Source organism: Mesocricetus auratus, unplaced genomic scaffold (genome assembly GCF_017639785.1).
Source record: "Mesocricetus auratus isolate SY011 unplaced genomic scaffold, BCM_Maur_2.0 Super-Scaffold_100038, whole genome shotgun sequence".
Taxonomy (NCBI): domain Eukaryota; kingdom Metazoa; phylum Chordata; class Mammalia; order Rodentia; family Cricetidae; genus Mesocricetus; species Mesocricetus auratus.
Genome location: NW_024429216.1, coordinates 6,353,656 through 6,367,264, shown reverse-complemented (window position 1 = coordinate 6,367,264; position 13,609 = coordinate 6,353,656). Strand labels below are relative to the sequence as shown.

The 13,609-nt window shown below is 55.4% G+C and overlaps 1 protein-coding gene across 2 annotated transcripts; it reads right to left on the bottom strand.

Annotated features, from left to right (window-relative positions):
* Positions 1–2,194: 2,194 nt before the first annotated feature.
* Positions 2,195–13,094, bottom strand: Spred3 (sprouty related EVH1 domain containing 3). 2 transcript variants are annotated; one of them, XM_005086201.4, is made up of 6 exons: positions 12,931–13,094; positions 11,309–11,489; positions 10,167–10,335; positions 10,005–10,081; positions 6,391–6,534; positions 2,195–5,748 (listed from the first exon to the last, which is right to left on the bottom strand). In XM_005086201.4, the coding sequence occupies exons 2-6, from the start codon at positions 11,483–11,485 to the stop codon at positions 5,083–5,085; spliced, it is 1,233 nt and encodes a 410-aa protein (XP_005086258.2). In that variant the 5' UTR covers positions 11,486–11,489; positions 12,931–13,094; the 3' UTR covers positions 2,195–5,082. The 2 variants fall into 2 exon arrangements, with proteins under 2 accessions (XP_005086258.2, XP_012980786.2); XM_013125332.3 differs by having other exon boundaries at positions 11,402–11,489; positions 12,931–13,088.
* Between the last annotated feature and the right edge of the window lie 515 nt (positions 13,095–13,609).

Below are 13,609 nucleotides of genomic sequence, written 5' to 3'. Positions count from 1 at the left end.
CTCACTCTGTAGACCAAGCTGGTCTCGAACTCACAGACATCCGCCTGCCTCTACCTCCCGAGTGCTCGGATTAAAGGCGTGCACCACCAACGCCGGGCATCCTTCCTTTCTTTAAGGTTGACCGGCGTGTGCCACGCTCAGCTGCCCTTTGCTCTCTAATGCACCCGAGAAGGAAAAGTCCATCGTAGGGCTAGAATGATGTCCGCACAGGTTCACACCCACCCTCCCACTACAGATAGGCCCTCAGTCAACATCACAGTAAGTTCCTGTGCTGTGCGTCCTTTGACCCTCTGGGCCTTTGAAGGGAGAAACAAGCGCTACTGAAACATTGCATCCTAAGGGGCGGCAGGCAGGTTGCCGGCACATGTCCCTGCCAAACTGGGTTTCCATCTATGTAACTGGGGTCCCAGTAATGATGCTTTATGTGCAGGATTCTTTTTGCCCGCATTTGTGTATGTGAACCTCATGTGTGCCTGAGGCCCATGGAAGTCAGAGGCAGCATAGGCTCCTCTGGAACTGGAGTTGTGGATGGTTGTGAACACTCACGTGGGTGCTGGGAACCAAACCCAAGTCTTCCGTACAAGCAAGTGCTCTTAACCACTTAGCCATCACGCCAGCCTCTGTATCTTTTTTTTTTTTTAATGGGGCCTCACTATGTATTCCAGGCTGACCTTCAGCTGAAGACTCCCCTGTGTCTGCCTCCCGGGGTCTGGGAACTACAAGTTTGTGCCACACCCAGCTTTTCAAATACTCACTCTTCAAGACATCTGTGAGGATTAGTTGTATTAAGCAATTTATGTAAAATGTGCCTTAAAATCACACAGTTAATAACAAGTAAAGCAGAGGTGGCGCACACCTTTAATCCCAGCACTCGGGAGGCAGAGGCAGGCGGATCTCTGAGTTCGAGGCCAGCCTGTCCTGCAGAATGAGTTCCAGGACAGCCAAGGCTACACAGAGAAACCCTGTCTGGATACAACAAATAAGTGAATAACAAGTAGGGGACCTGGAGACAAGGCCCAACCGTGAAGAGCACTTGGTACTCTTTCAAAGATTAGCTCCTAGTACTGACCTCCAGAGGCTGGTTAGCACCAGAGGACCCACCATGCACGTCTGGCCTCTTTGGGCACCCGCACACGTACACACACACACACACACACACACACACACACACACACACACACACACACAGACTTGTGCACACACACACAAAGAGTAAATCCAGGTCAGCTGGCTTCAAGCTGTTCCCATAGGAAGATGGCTACAAGTTCCCGCGTGGGTATCTCACAACCGCCTGCATCTCCAGCTCACATGCATGTACCCACGAATCAATAAACCTTTCCCCCAAAACGTGGGCTACTAGCCTTGTCTCCCTTTCTGTGCAGGGGTCTTCACTCAGGCCGCTGCTCGGGCTAAGCATGTGATCAACCACTGAGCTACATTCCCAGCTTGCGTTTCAACTCCAGATGTAAACCCGCGCACTCAGGCTGGAGAGATGGCTCAGCGAGAGCTCTTGTTGCTCTCATGGAGGACCTGGCTTCCCAGCAACTACATAGTGGCTCACAGCTGCACCTCCAGCTCTAGGGGATCTGAAGCCAGGTGACCAGGCGGCGCACATACACACGAATATGCAAGCAAACACTCATAAAAGAAATCTCCAGACTCTGAAAGCATCCACTATCCCCCCCCACTTCTCTCACAGTTATTAATATATAATCCCCTTCCGCAGCAGTCTTCCCCACACAGCTACAACTAGCCTTTGGAAATCCAGACCGTCCTCCGGAGGCTTCCTGTGGCCCCCACCTCACTCACTCAGGGTAACAAAGTCCATACAATGCCATGCGACGCTGGGTACACCCAGCCCACTCTCCCAGGATTCCCCTTGCTTAACTCCACTCCCAACTTACCAGATATCCCCTGCCTTAGTGACCGGGTGCCGGCTGAACGCTGCGCACACCCACAGAACCCCCTCGCCTTCTGCAGGGTTCCATTCAAGCGCCTTTGTCCACTGCAGCGCCACCAGTGACTGTGGGAATCGACACACGCTGGGTGTTTAGTAAACGCACCTGACTGACTGAACAAACAGACCCCAGCTCGATGGCCAGGGAGGGACTAAGGGTGTAAACGGACAGGAGTCCAGCACTTGTGGCAAACAAGCAGACAGGACGCACTGATGCAAATAAAGACCAGGCCAAGGCACTGTCACAGACATTTCTTGGAGCAGATCTCAAGCCCCCCTCCCCCAATGACAAGGCTGGGTCTTTGGCCCCCATCCTCCCTTCACTTCCGCCCGCGCTGACACTAACAATATTGAGGTCACAGACTGGCTTGGAATCATGATCAGGAAGATAAATGTTGGCATGCCTCCCCCAAAATCTGGGGGGCAGGCATCCAATCTGAGGGGCAAAAGCAGCTGGAAAATTGGGGGGACTCCAGGGTCTGAGGTCTCCCTGGCTCCCAGGGTTCAGCCCTCCACGCACCCCAGATGTGGGGGCAATGAAAGGTAATCATGGATCAGAGGTGGGTGTCGGCAGGGAACAGGGCCGGGGACCTGGGAGAGGGGGGACTGGGAGATGGAGACTAGGGAACCTTTCCCAGTCCCCACAGCTAAATCCGAAGATCTCACAGCACCATACAGCACTCTGGTCCCCTCTTCCCACCCCTTCCCAAAACGAGGTAGGTTAAGAATGGAGCTTCCCCCGCTCACCATGGAAGCGGGGAGACAGAGGCACAGAGGGGGGGATGGGGACCTAGGCTGCCCCAGCCCCTCCGCCCTCAGCTCTGGTGGGTCTGACAGTGATGAGAGCCGGACAGAGTGGGGATGGGGGGTACACCCCCTGTCCCCGTTTTTCTCTCACCCATCCCGGGGTCTGGTTGGGAGAGCTGAATCACAGGTTCCGGATACAATAAATAGTTAATAATTTAAAGGAAGTGACACAAGTATTAATCCCTTGAGTCCCCACAAGGCCATCCAAGCCTGGGTAATAAGGAATGGTCAGGTGCACATTCCCAGGTACTTAGGGCCAGCTGGAGGTCCTAAGCCCATAATCCAGCAAGACTGTCTTGGAGACCTTGGTTGCCCTACCCAGGACACCCCCACTCTTGGGGAAAAGAGGCCGTGGCACCCCTCTTCTCCAGGAGAAACACATGTGGGAAGTGCCATGAAACAGTCCCGAACTTTCCAGAGCCATTCCCAACTGAGACAAAAGGGGTTACCAAGAGATGGATCTGAATGGACTGGGGGTTACAGCGTGGGAGGCCTACAAGGTTAGGGATGGGGGGCCTTCCATGGAGCATTAGCCAGCCCCAAAGGGACTGTTGTGCAAAGTAGAGCCGGGCAGGCCTTCCTCCCATGTCCCCGCTCGACCCCTGCAGCTACCTGCCTCCGCTCAGAAGACAGCTTGTAAGATCCTCTGTGGGAGAAGGGATTGCTAGGTGGTCCAGGATTCCAGCAATCTCAATTCACACTGGTGCAAGCGTCCCCCCAGGATAAAGAGGAAATCTGGGGCTTTGCTGTTTTGTGGGCCTCTGGATGGCAGGACTCAGGGGGGTCAGGTGGCGAGGTATCTGGGGGCTCCATCAGTCTAGAAGTACTTTGAAGTCTAGAAAATCTGGCATCTATAGGTGCCAAGGCCCTGGGGCATCTTGCTTCTGAATGTCTCTGGTATAGAGGGACTAAGGTCTCAGGCCAGAAACAATCTTGAGATTGTGGGGACTTGAATCCTGCACCCAGGGGTCGATTGGCATCTCAGAGTCTTAGACCCAGTGCTCTGACAGCACCTTGGAGTTGCTCTAGAGAGCTGAAGTCAAGGGATGAGAGGCCTGGGTTACCATGACCACTATATCTTCTGAGATCCAGGCTCCCACCCAGCTGGACAGGGATTGGGGAACATCGATAGAAGGAAGCCAATGTTTCCAGAACATTTGGGTTCTTAAAAGTCAGGCCTCGGAGCCGGGCGTTGGTGGTGCCGCCTTTAATCCCAGCACTTGGGAGGCAGAGGCAGGTGGATCTCTGTGAGTTCGAGGCCAGCCTGGTCTACAAGAGCTAGTTCCAGGACAGCCTCCAAAGCCACAGAGAAACCCTGTCTCGAAAAACCAAAAAAAAAAGTCAGGTCTTGGGGAAACTGGAAGGCTAAGCACTTGAAACCCAGTGCATTGGGCCCAAAGTGCTGGTGGCCTTCCATCATGCATCTGAGGGTACCAGGTACCTCAGAGACCATCCATGAGAACCGAGTTCTCCAGAACTGCTGACTTGAGGGGCAGGCGTTCGGTTCCCGGCTCCTAGGGTATCTTGGTGTCTGACATCTGGACCTTGCTGAGCTCTAAAAAGGGCCTCCCAAGCTATTTTGGTCAGAAAATGCCTCTTATTTGAGGATATCTGAGGACTTGGTGCATTTTAAATCTGAGGTATGAGGGGCAACTATGAATGAGTTGGGCATGAACTCTCAGGAGTGGGTGGGCTTCAGTCAGTATCTGGTGATTCCAAACCATCCTTGTGTTTCTACCCCGGGAGGACTTGGTGCTTCCGGGTTCTGGGCCTATAAGAACATCCAGATGTAGGTATACCATGTCTCTGGTGAAAATTCAGGGACAATTTTTCTGTTGATTCTGGGTCCTCTGGCCTCAGGGTCAAGATCATTTGATAAAGGGTCAGGTTTTAGCAACTCCTGACTAATTTGGGGGCTGTGATATGAGTGTTTACAATGTCAAGTATGACCTGGAGTCTGGGTTGGGTATTTAGATAGTCAGGGTCCAAAAATCCCTGGGTCTCAGAGGTGTGAGCTCTCCTGGGCGCTCTGAGATGCAATGTTTGGAAATGTCATGAGTCTCCTCAGTGGGGAAGAGGGAGGGTGAATCCAGAACTCAGGACTCCTGGGTCCACTTGACAGACATCCTGATGAAGCTGGGTCTGGGATCTTAGTCCTAGGTTTGGGGTCCAGGTACCAGATCTGGGATCTCTCAAATCCATTCAAACTCCAAGTTCCAGACATACCTAAGTTTGGGTTTTAGGTTCGTACGGAGTTCAGGGTTCTGGGCCCTCCAATTTGGGTCTTCAGACGGATTTTCAAACCAGCCCAATGATCCTCACCGTGCAGCCTCCTCATGGCGACCCCCGCAGCCCGCACAGCCACATCGTGTCGCAACCCAGTGACAGGCGCGCAGGGGCGCATAGCAGCAGAGGCAGGGCACCGCCAGGGACAGCGCAGCTAGAGCAGCCCAGCGTGCAGCAGGACGCGGGTGGCCTGGTTCACAAGCGCACGGGTCCGAGAAGTCACCCTCGGCGTCCGACAGGCAGTGGTACAGCAAGCTCTCCGCACACCACAGGCAGCTGAGCCTGCGCACTAACAGGCGACCTGGGTCCGGGGCCTCTGCGCAGCGACCACCGCGCCCATCCGCACGGCGGCGGAAGAGTGCTCGGCAGTGCACACAACGTGCAGCCTCCTCGGCCTCCGGGGAGGCCTTGGCTGGAGCAGGGGTGGGGCCCGGACCTGGGGGTGGACGAGCAGGGGGTGCTGGGGGTGCAGCCTCAGTGAGAGGGGCAGGAAGTGACACTGGGGGACCCAAGGCTGCACCCCTCAATGCACCAGTCTTGGCAAAGCCCACGACGCAGGTAGACAGGGGAAGAGGTGCCGGTAGTCCGGATCGCCGGTAGTCCTCATAGCCACGGCCGCCCCAGCCCTGGCTCACTGCCCCGGCTAGAGATTCTGAGGGTTCTGGAATCCCAGTGAACTGTAGAAGCGGAGGATAGCTCTGCAAAACCAAGGGACAGGAAGCTCGGGTTAAGGACATCTGCAACTCACAAAGTCCCCATAGGCTACCCAGGTGCAGAAGACCCAAAATCCAGGATGTAGCCACAGGCATCAGCCAAAACTGTGTCCCTCCAAAACTCTCTTGGGTTCCAGGTTTAGACTTCCAGCCTATTCCTCATCCAAATCTCTCAGTCCTCAGAGACAGATAAATGTAGGTAGCAAGCATACACCTTAGGACCTTATGGCTTAAGACTTCCCAGTTTGGTCAAACTCAAGCTCCAGGCACTCCTTCAGGATAAAGGACACAGTCTTATGGAGTCCTTCCATGAATTCCAGCATCTTCTAATTTACTTGAAAATCTGTGCATGTCCTCCCTCAAACCCCTGTACAACCTAGACAGCCCTCAAATCTCCCGGAGAGCTAGAGACACTTGGAAGCTCCTACCCACTCTTTCTGCCCTAGTACTGGGGTTTGAACCCAGCATCTCCAGCACCTTCTACACAACACTCCCCCAGACCCCAAGCCCAGGCCACTTTTTTCACTACCACCTACAGTTCAGTCGAGGCTAGCCCATTTCCTGAGACCTGTGTCCCTTCTCATTCTGTGGGGCTTAGGCTCTGGAAGCAGCCCAAGGAAGCCATACCTGAGCTGAGGAGTGTCTCCTTTGTGGAGGCGTGGCTGGAGAGAAGGCCGTGGTTGACTCCACTGTGACAATGGCAGCTGGAGCCGCTGTGGGAGGAGTCTCCTGGCGGCTGTGACTGGAGGAGGAGTCGCTGTCCACGTGGGACTGAGGGAGATTGGAGAGGCCTTAGTGCCAGGAGTTCTCCAACCAAAGAGGATGCCCTTCCACAGACCTCCCTTCCACAGAGAGCAAGAGCCTGCCGTCAGGAGGCCTGGGCTCAAACCTTTGTTCTGCCACTGATTGTGTGACAAGTGAGCTCCCCTTTGAGCCTCAGTGTTCTCCTCTGTAAAATGGGGGATCATCACAGTACCTACTCATAAGGATTTGTTTAGGACACTCCTCCAGTGGCCTTTACAACTGAGCCTCCTTGCAGTCCCTCACCGGTGCTTCCAGGCAGGAGCTGCCCCAAGCTAGCCCCTTGCTAGTGGGTTCTGGGTAAGCACTGCCATTTAGCCACTTCCCCAGCCCCTTACTGGTAGATTCCACTACTCACATCCACAACCCTTGGTTATTTAATAAGAGTCTCACTTAGCCCAGGCCTCCCACTCAGACCATTTCGCCTGCCCTCAGGAGTAGCTGGGAATACAGGTGTGTGCCACCTGACTCTGGATGTGGCTATTAGCTCAACCGGATTCCTAACGCCGGCTCAGATCTCCACCCTCCAGGCCATCGGCCCATCCTCTCCCTCCGCAGAAGCCCCCTTCCTGCCTCATCTTCACTACAACTCAGAGGGCTCCTTTCCCCTGCCCAAGCCAGGTCCCCTACTTTACAAGCTGAGGCCCCACTTCTCACACCCTCCGCTCCCTTTCCCGTAAGCTGGACACAACTCCTTCTTATCTGTCTACAGCTACTGAGTGCCAGCCACAGCGTGCCAGACACAAAGGCCACTGTGGCAGCATCTGGCTTTGAAGAAGGGCCCCATAGGCAGGAACTGTGTGTGACTGCTGGAGGGCCACCTCCATTCCCCATGACCTTGAGAACTTCTTTGACCCAAGGAAGGAACTAGTAGTCTTTGTTGCTCCTGGTATTCTCAGAAACTCCCAAAATGCACCCAGACATTGTGTGCCTGGTTTGTTAGCTTTTCATCAATGAACATTCAAGTGAAGCAAGAAACTAGCAAAAGACCCTTGACCTCCAGGAACCGATGTGCTAGCATGGAGGACGGGTAGGGAACTGACTGTCTTAAAGGTAGTAGTGGCGAGAACCAGATAAAGGGCATTGGAGATTGTCGTGTCGGGGGCGGGGGTGGGGTGGTGGTCTCGTGCAGTTTTGTCTGAGTTCTATCTGTGTAACACTGGCTGTCCTAGACCTCGCTCTGTAGACCAGGCTGGACTCAAACCCACAGCCTCCCGAGTGCTGGCGTTAAAAGTGTGTGTCGTCAGCATGTCCAGCTAGGGAAAGAGTTTGATGTCTTCCAAGCTGGCCTCAAACTTGTAACACAGCCCAAGGATGACCTTGGACTTAGATAGTCCTGCCTCCACCTCCCTAGTTGCTGGGATTACAAATGCCAGCCGGAGAATCCAAAGCCGGAGTTTTGTGCTTGCTAGGCAAGCAGAATCCCCAGCCCGAGAATGCAGTTTTAAATAGGTTGCTCAGTGAAGCCACCAAGAAGACCTTTGTATACAACCTCAAAAGAAATGGTAAGTCAGATGGGAATCTGAAGAAGTGTTCTAGACAGAAGGGCCCCCAGACAGGAATGGATCAACCCTGTTGCAATGAGGGGGAGGAGTCTGGTGTGACCAGAACAGGATAAAGGGAGGTCCAGCCCAGGCCCAGCTGGATCTCATGTGCCACCTTGAGTGGAGGAGCCCTGGGAAGGTTCTGGGTAGGGAAAGTGTATAATTTGACTCAGCCATTGATAAGAGCACCTTGGTACTCCTCCCTGCAAATGTGGTCTTGTCAGAGGAGTCAGGAGAGGGACAGAGAGAAGCCGTGGGGATGGTTGAGTTGGGAGAAGAGGTTGGACACTAACGGGTGGAAAGCAGATTTGATCATTTTGAAAGTAGAACCTGGGCGGGGGCTGTCACTCAGTGGGAAAGTCCTTGCCTGGCATGTACAGCACCCTGAGTTTGAGCCCCAATGTTGAGAAAGAAAGCAAGGAAGGAATTAGAAAGCGGGCTGGAGAGATAGCTCAGCAATTAAAAGCACTGGCTGCTCTTGCAGAGAATCCTGATTCAATCCCTAGTACCCACCTGGCAGCTCACAACCAGCTGCAACCCAATCCCAGGGTTATCTAAGACCTTGTCAGGCCTTTGGGTACCAGACACACAAATAGTTACACAGACATACATGTAGGCAAAGCACTCATAAAGCACTCACACACACACACACCCCTATATCTATTTATTTATTTTTTAAAGAAATAAAGCAAAAACAATATTGTGACAGATCTATGAGAAGCAGGAAATTACAAGAAGCAGCCAGGCGTGGTGGTACACACCTGTAACCCTGTTTCTTATTGTCACCCCCCCCACCGTACCCTGCTCCTACCATCAGTAGAGCCAAGGAGATTCTGTCGATGGTTAACTGACATCACACCCTGCCCTTACTCAGATCCCGCTATAGCTCATCACTCAAGGTAAAGGAAAAAGCCCTTACAGTGGCACATAAGATGCCACACAATCAGTCCCTGGGTCACATGAGCTGGGCTGTCCTTAAAAAAACAAAACAAACCAATGAGGTCAAGGATGACTCCAAGTTTACAAGCCTGCAGCTTGGGCAGTAACTAGAACATAGAATTGTTAATTCATAGCCAGGTGATGGTGGCACACACCTTCAATCCCAGCACTCGGGAGGCAGAGGCAGTGGATCTCTGAGTTCCAGGCCTGCCTGGTCTACAGACAGGGCTACACAGAGAAACCCTGACTCCCCTCTCCCTCCAGTAAAGAAACAAACAAACAAATAAATACATAAAATGAATTCATTTGTCTATGAATTTATTTTAGTGCTTATTGCTTTTTATATTTTATCTTTTCCTCTGTCTTTCACAGTGGACTAAAGCACCAAGAAAAAAAGGGAGTTCTGTTTTGCTTACTAATATATCCCTGGTGCCTAAAATACTGCCTGGTGCTTTTTAAGTACCCTTGAACGAATGTATGAATCGCAACAAAAGAGAAGGCTGAGCAGGGGGTAAGGGGGACAACCACTGTTACCCCACCATGTAAGGGGATCCAAGCTGCATGTCAGCCTAGGCCAGAGTGAGAACCTGTGCCACCATACCCCACCCCACCTCCAAAACCAGGAAGGAAAGAGAGGAGTGAGCAAGCGAGCCACATATGGTGACACACGCCAGTGACCCCAGCACTCAGGAGGAACTAAACCCAAGGTCACCCGAAGATACACATGGAGCTTTGAGGCTAGCCTGGGCTACATTGGACCCTAGCTAAAAACAAATTGATAGATACATATAAAAGAGCAGAAGAGTGAGAATAACCATGGCTGAATTGCCACTATCCATTTGGGTCTGATTTTGTGTCCCCAATATGTGGCCTTTTGCCAGCACCACAGCAAGTATCGAGGAATATTTGTAGACTAGAACCACCCCCCACCCTCCCATAGCAGACCGCAAGACTCACCGTCAGAGGGCAGGGAGTCTCTGCAGTGTCCTGGGAAGGGGAGGACGAGGACGAGGAAGAGGAGGGGGTGAGCGAGCCTAGGGCAGGGAGAGAGGCAGAAGTGAGTCCCCAGACCCCAGTTTCTCCTGTCTGCCCCCCAGCCCGGGAGTCTACACCACCCACCTCGACTGAGGGCTGCCAAGGCAGCTAGAAGACTCTTCTGGAATTCGTCAGCCTCTGCAGGACTCTGAAACGTCAGCCCAAACTTGCAGTCCCCGAGGCTCCAGTGGTGGAAGATGGGGTTCACTTTGTTGTAAACCAAGCCTGGCCTCAGGGTACACTCCAGGGTGGTCTGAGGGGCAGGAAGGGCTAGGTCATACCACCCTAGCCATGCCCATGACCTTCAACCCCAGCCCCTCTGTATATCCCAACTGCTTCGTTCTCAACTCCAGCTGTACCTAATCTGAGGGGACATGTCTCTGATTCAGTAATATTCCTTCAAGCCTTTGATGTCTATACGTATCTAATTTCTTCTTCTGTTGTCCCAGTAGGGACCTCAAATCTCAATGTTTAAAAAAAATTCACCTTTTCTCACAACCTAACATGCCTTGTTCAGATGGAAGAAAAAGCATTTTTCACACTTTACTGAATGTATCAAAGTATGGCAGCCAATTCCCTCCTGATGCCTCACGGACCCCTTAGAACTGGTCCAGAGACATTAGCCTTCCACACAGCCCACTTGATGCTGGCAGCCCCTTGATGAGCCCTCCACACCAACACGTGCTCCCGGGCAGGTAGTGAGACTTGCCTCCTCCTGCCACAGTGTCCCCAGTGCTGGGATTAGCAGCCCCGTGTGACCCAGGACCGTCCACCATATGTGACACTTCTAAAGCAGACCCCACAAATGCCTCCAGATACTTAGGGCAGACAAGGGCCTGCTGGCAGAGGGCATCTCTGAACAAGATGGAGCCAGAAGAGAGCTCTGAGCAGAGAAGGGACAGGACGCGAGTTGGGTGTGAGCTGGGTCTTTGTGGACAGACCAGGGTTGGAGGAGAAGCAGGAACGGGGACAGTAAGGCCACTACCGAAGTAGCTGTGTGACAGAACGGCCAGAGAAGCAGTGGACACAGGTTACCCAACACCCTACCCCACTCCCAAATCCCAGCTCTTCAATCACAAGCCAGGTATTGGAACAAACTCCATCCCGCGGCCCACTCTGAGTCCCCAGTGGTAGAGGGACAACGCGACCTCTCCTTTCCCCCCCTCCCTAGGCCCTTCCCTCCTTCCCCAGGGGTCGCCCCGTTCCCACACCCCAGGGTGGCTCACTTTCTGGTCCCGAAGCCGCTCCCCGTGGATGACGTAGTGCCCCTGGCGGGCCCCCCCCTCGGGCCTGGCCCCTCGGACCCGACATACGCTCACCTGGCTGAGGCCCCCGCCCCCCACAGGCAGCCAGCCCCCACTGGAGTCATCTCGGGCCATCACCACGGCTCGGACCCGCACCATGTACCTGGAGGAGGTGAGGAGGACAACACAGGCCGTGAACTCCCATCGTGCTCCGGATTTTAGCGTTCCTCCAGCCCTGCGCTCCCTCCCTCTTATCCCCAGCCTCTGGATTTACCTTACCCTCGAGCAAGCCCTCATCCCTCGCCCACTTCTATCATGGCTTCTTTCTTCTTGGTGGCATCTGGCCCACCTACCTTTCCCCACCATGCCCACCTTTTCGGCGTCTCCCCCCTCCATCCCCACCCCCATAGCCTGGGTTTGCCGCCTCCCCTCCCCCCGCCGCTTCTCCCCTCACCCCCAGTCTCCATCCCCCTCTGTCATCACAGACCCATGGCCCCACCCAGTGTCCCCCCTCACAGCTGGGTTCCTGCGCATATCTATTTTCTCTGGACCCATCAACTCAGCTTCAGGGCCCCCCACACGGCCTCCGCACCCCAGTCACCCAGGCCACTAGCTGGGTGAGAAACCTTGGCTCTTTCCCCCCACCCTTTCCCGGATTTATGAATGAGACCGGATGCAAAGCTCACTGAGTCACCCAGCAACCGGGAGATGGGCAGGGAGCAGAGAGAGAACCAGAAATGGCCAGAAAGAGAGGCCGAGAAGGAGATGGAGGCAGAGGAAGCCAGCAGCCGGCGACCGAAAAGATCCAAGGAGCATTTCATTCACAAAAATCAAGGCTGCTCCCTTTGGTCTCAGTTGAGGGACGCCGAAGAAGAGAGGTGGGAGGGGGAGATAATGATCCATCCCCTCACCCTCTCCAAGCCTTCAGAAACATTTTACCCCGCCCCCAGCTCAGGGGACGTAGCCCTCCGCCCAGCAATCGGGATTAGCATCCAGCCCCACTGGCCCCCAGCTCAGGGACCCTGGAGTCCCAACCTCAGGGACCCAGGCCACGAGTCCTAGCCCCCTCCCCCACCTGCAGGCTGTCGGGTTTCCCAGCCTTTCAGGAGGGGAAGGGGCGGCCACAGCGCCCCCAGCCCCCTTTTCTCAATGGGATGGGATTTTGTGAATGAGCAGTCACGTGACACGGCTTCCTTTGTCCGCCCGCCTCCCCCAACAACAGGTGAAGCAGGCAAAGAGGGCAGGGGTCCCCCCCACAGGCCTAGTTGAGATGGGGCACTGAGATGTCGGGGTGTGCTTTGCTACCCACACATCTATTTTCCCCGGGAGAGTAGTCCTCGGAGTTCCTCAATGGCGAGGGTCCACGACGGGATTTTGTGAATGGGGCATCCTCGGAAGAAGTCCAGGACCCCCGCATGGAAGCTGGTACCCCACAGGGCTACCGCGTAGATGGGGCCCCCACCCCTCTCGCTGCCCCAGCCGCTGTCGGCGGGGTGCACGGGTGGGCAGAGGGCTACAGCTGCGGTCCCGGCTGCCCCCCCCCCCCCCCGGCCGGGCAGGCGGTCCCGCCAGCCCCCCGCCCCCTCGCCGCTCCGGGCACCTGCCTGGGAGGCTCCGGCCGGGCTCCGAGCGGCGGCGACGCGGCCTCCTCCTCCTCCTGTCCGCTCCCGCTCCCTCGCTGGCTCCGGCGGCGGCGCTGGAGACGGGCACCGGGAGCCGGGGCGAGGGGGGAGGGAGGGGGAACCTGGAAGCCGTGGGGGGGAGGGGGCGGCCTGGGGGGAGGGGCGGGAGCCAGGCAGGCGCCCTTGCCCGCTGGGTCCTAGAGCCCGGCTCGGGCTGCGGCGCGCACCCCTTCCTTCCAGTCGGCATTTCCTCGGGACCCGGAGGGGAGCCCGCCACTTCTCCACTTGTCTGAACGGCTGCTCCCTGACGAGGCGAGGAGGGACCGGACCCGGGGCCTGGTCTCAGGATTCGAGAAAGAAGGTGGTCCCCGGTCTGGGCTCTCAAGGGGAGGGGCGGGATGCCTGCTGGCAGGGTTCGAAACGAGGAGGGGCCTGGGAGCCCGAGGAAGGAGGAGGCTGGGGCGCCGGAGGAGCCGGGAGGGTGCGTCACGGAAGGGGCGGGAGGGTGGGCCTTCTGGGGCACCCGAGCCAAGGCAGGGTCCTGGAAAGAGACGCTGCCCGGGCTTAGCAAGGCGGGGCTTGGAAATCAATTTCCTTAGGGTCGGGTCACATAAGAGGCCCAAAAGGAGGCGCTACGTAGCAGTGTTCGCAATGGGCGGGG

Excerpts from the sequence above, each read along its gene's own strand:
- Spred3 (XM_005086201.4), bottom strand. The coding sequence starts at position 11,485 with ATGGTGCGGGTCCGAGCCGTGGTGATGGCCCGAGATGACTCCAGTGGG. Across the intron at positions 10,336-11,308 it reads AGCGGCTTCGGGACCAGAAA|ACCACCCTGGAGTGTACCCT; the intron begins GTGAGCCACCCT and ends CCTGCCCCTCAG. Across the intron at positions 10,082-10,166 it reads CTTGGCAGCCCTCAGTCGAG|GCTCGCTCACCCCCTCCTCT; the intron begins GTGGGTGGTGTA and ends TCCCTGCCCTAG.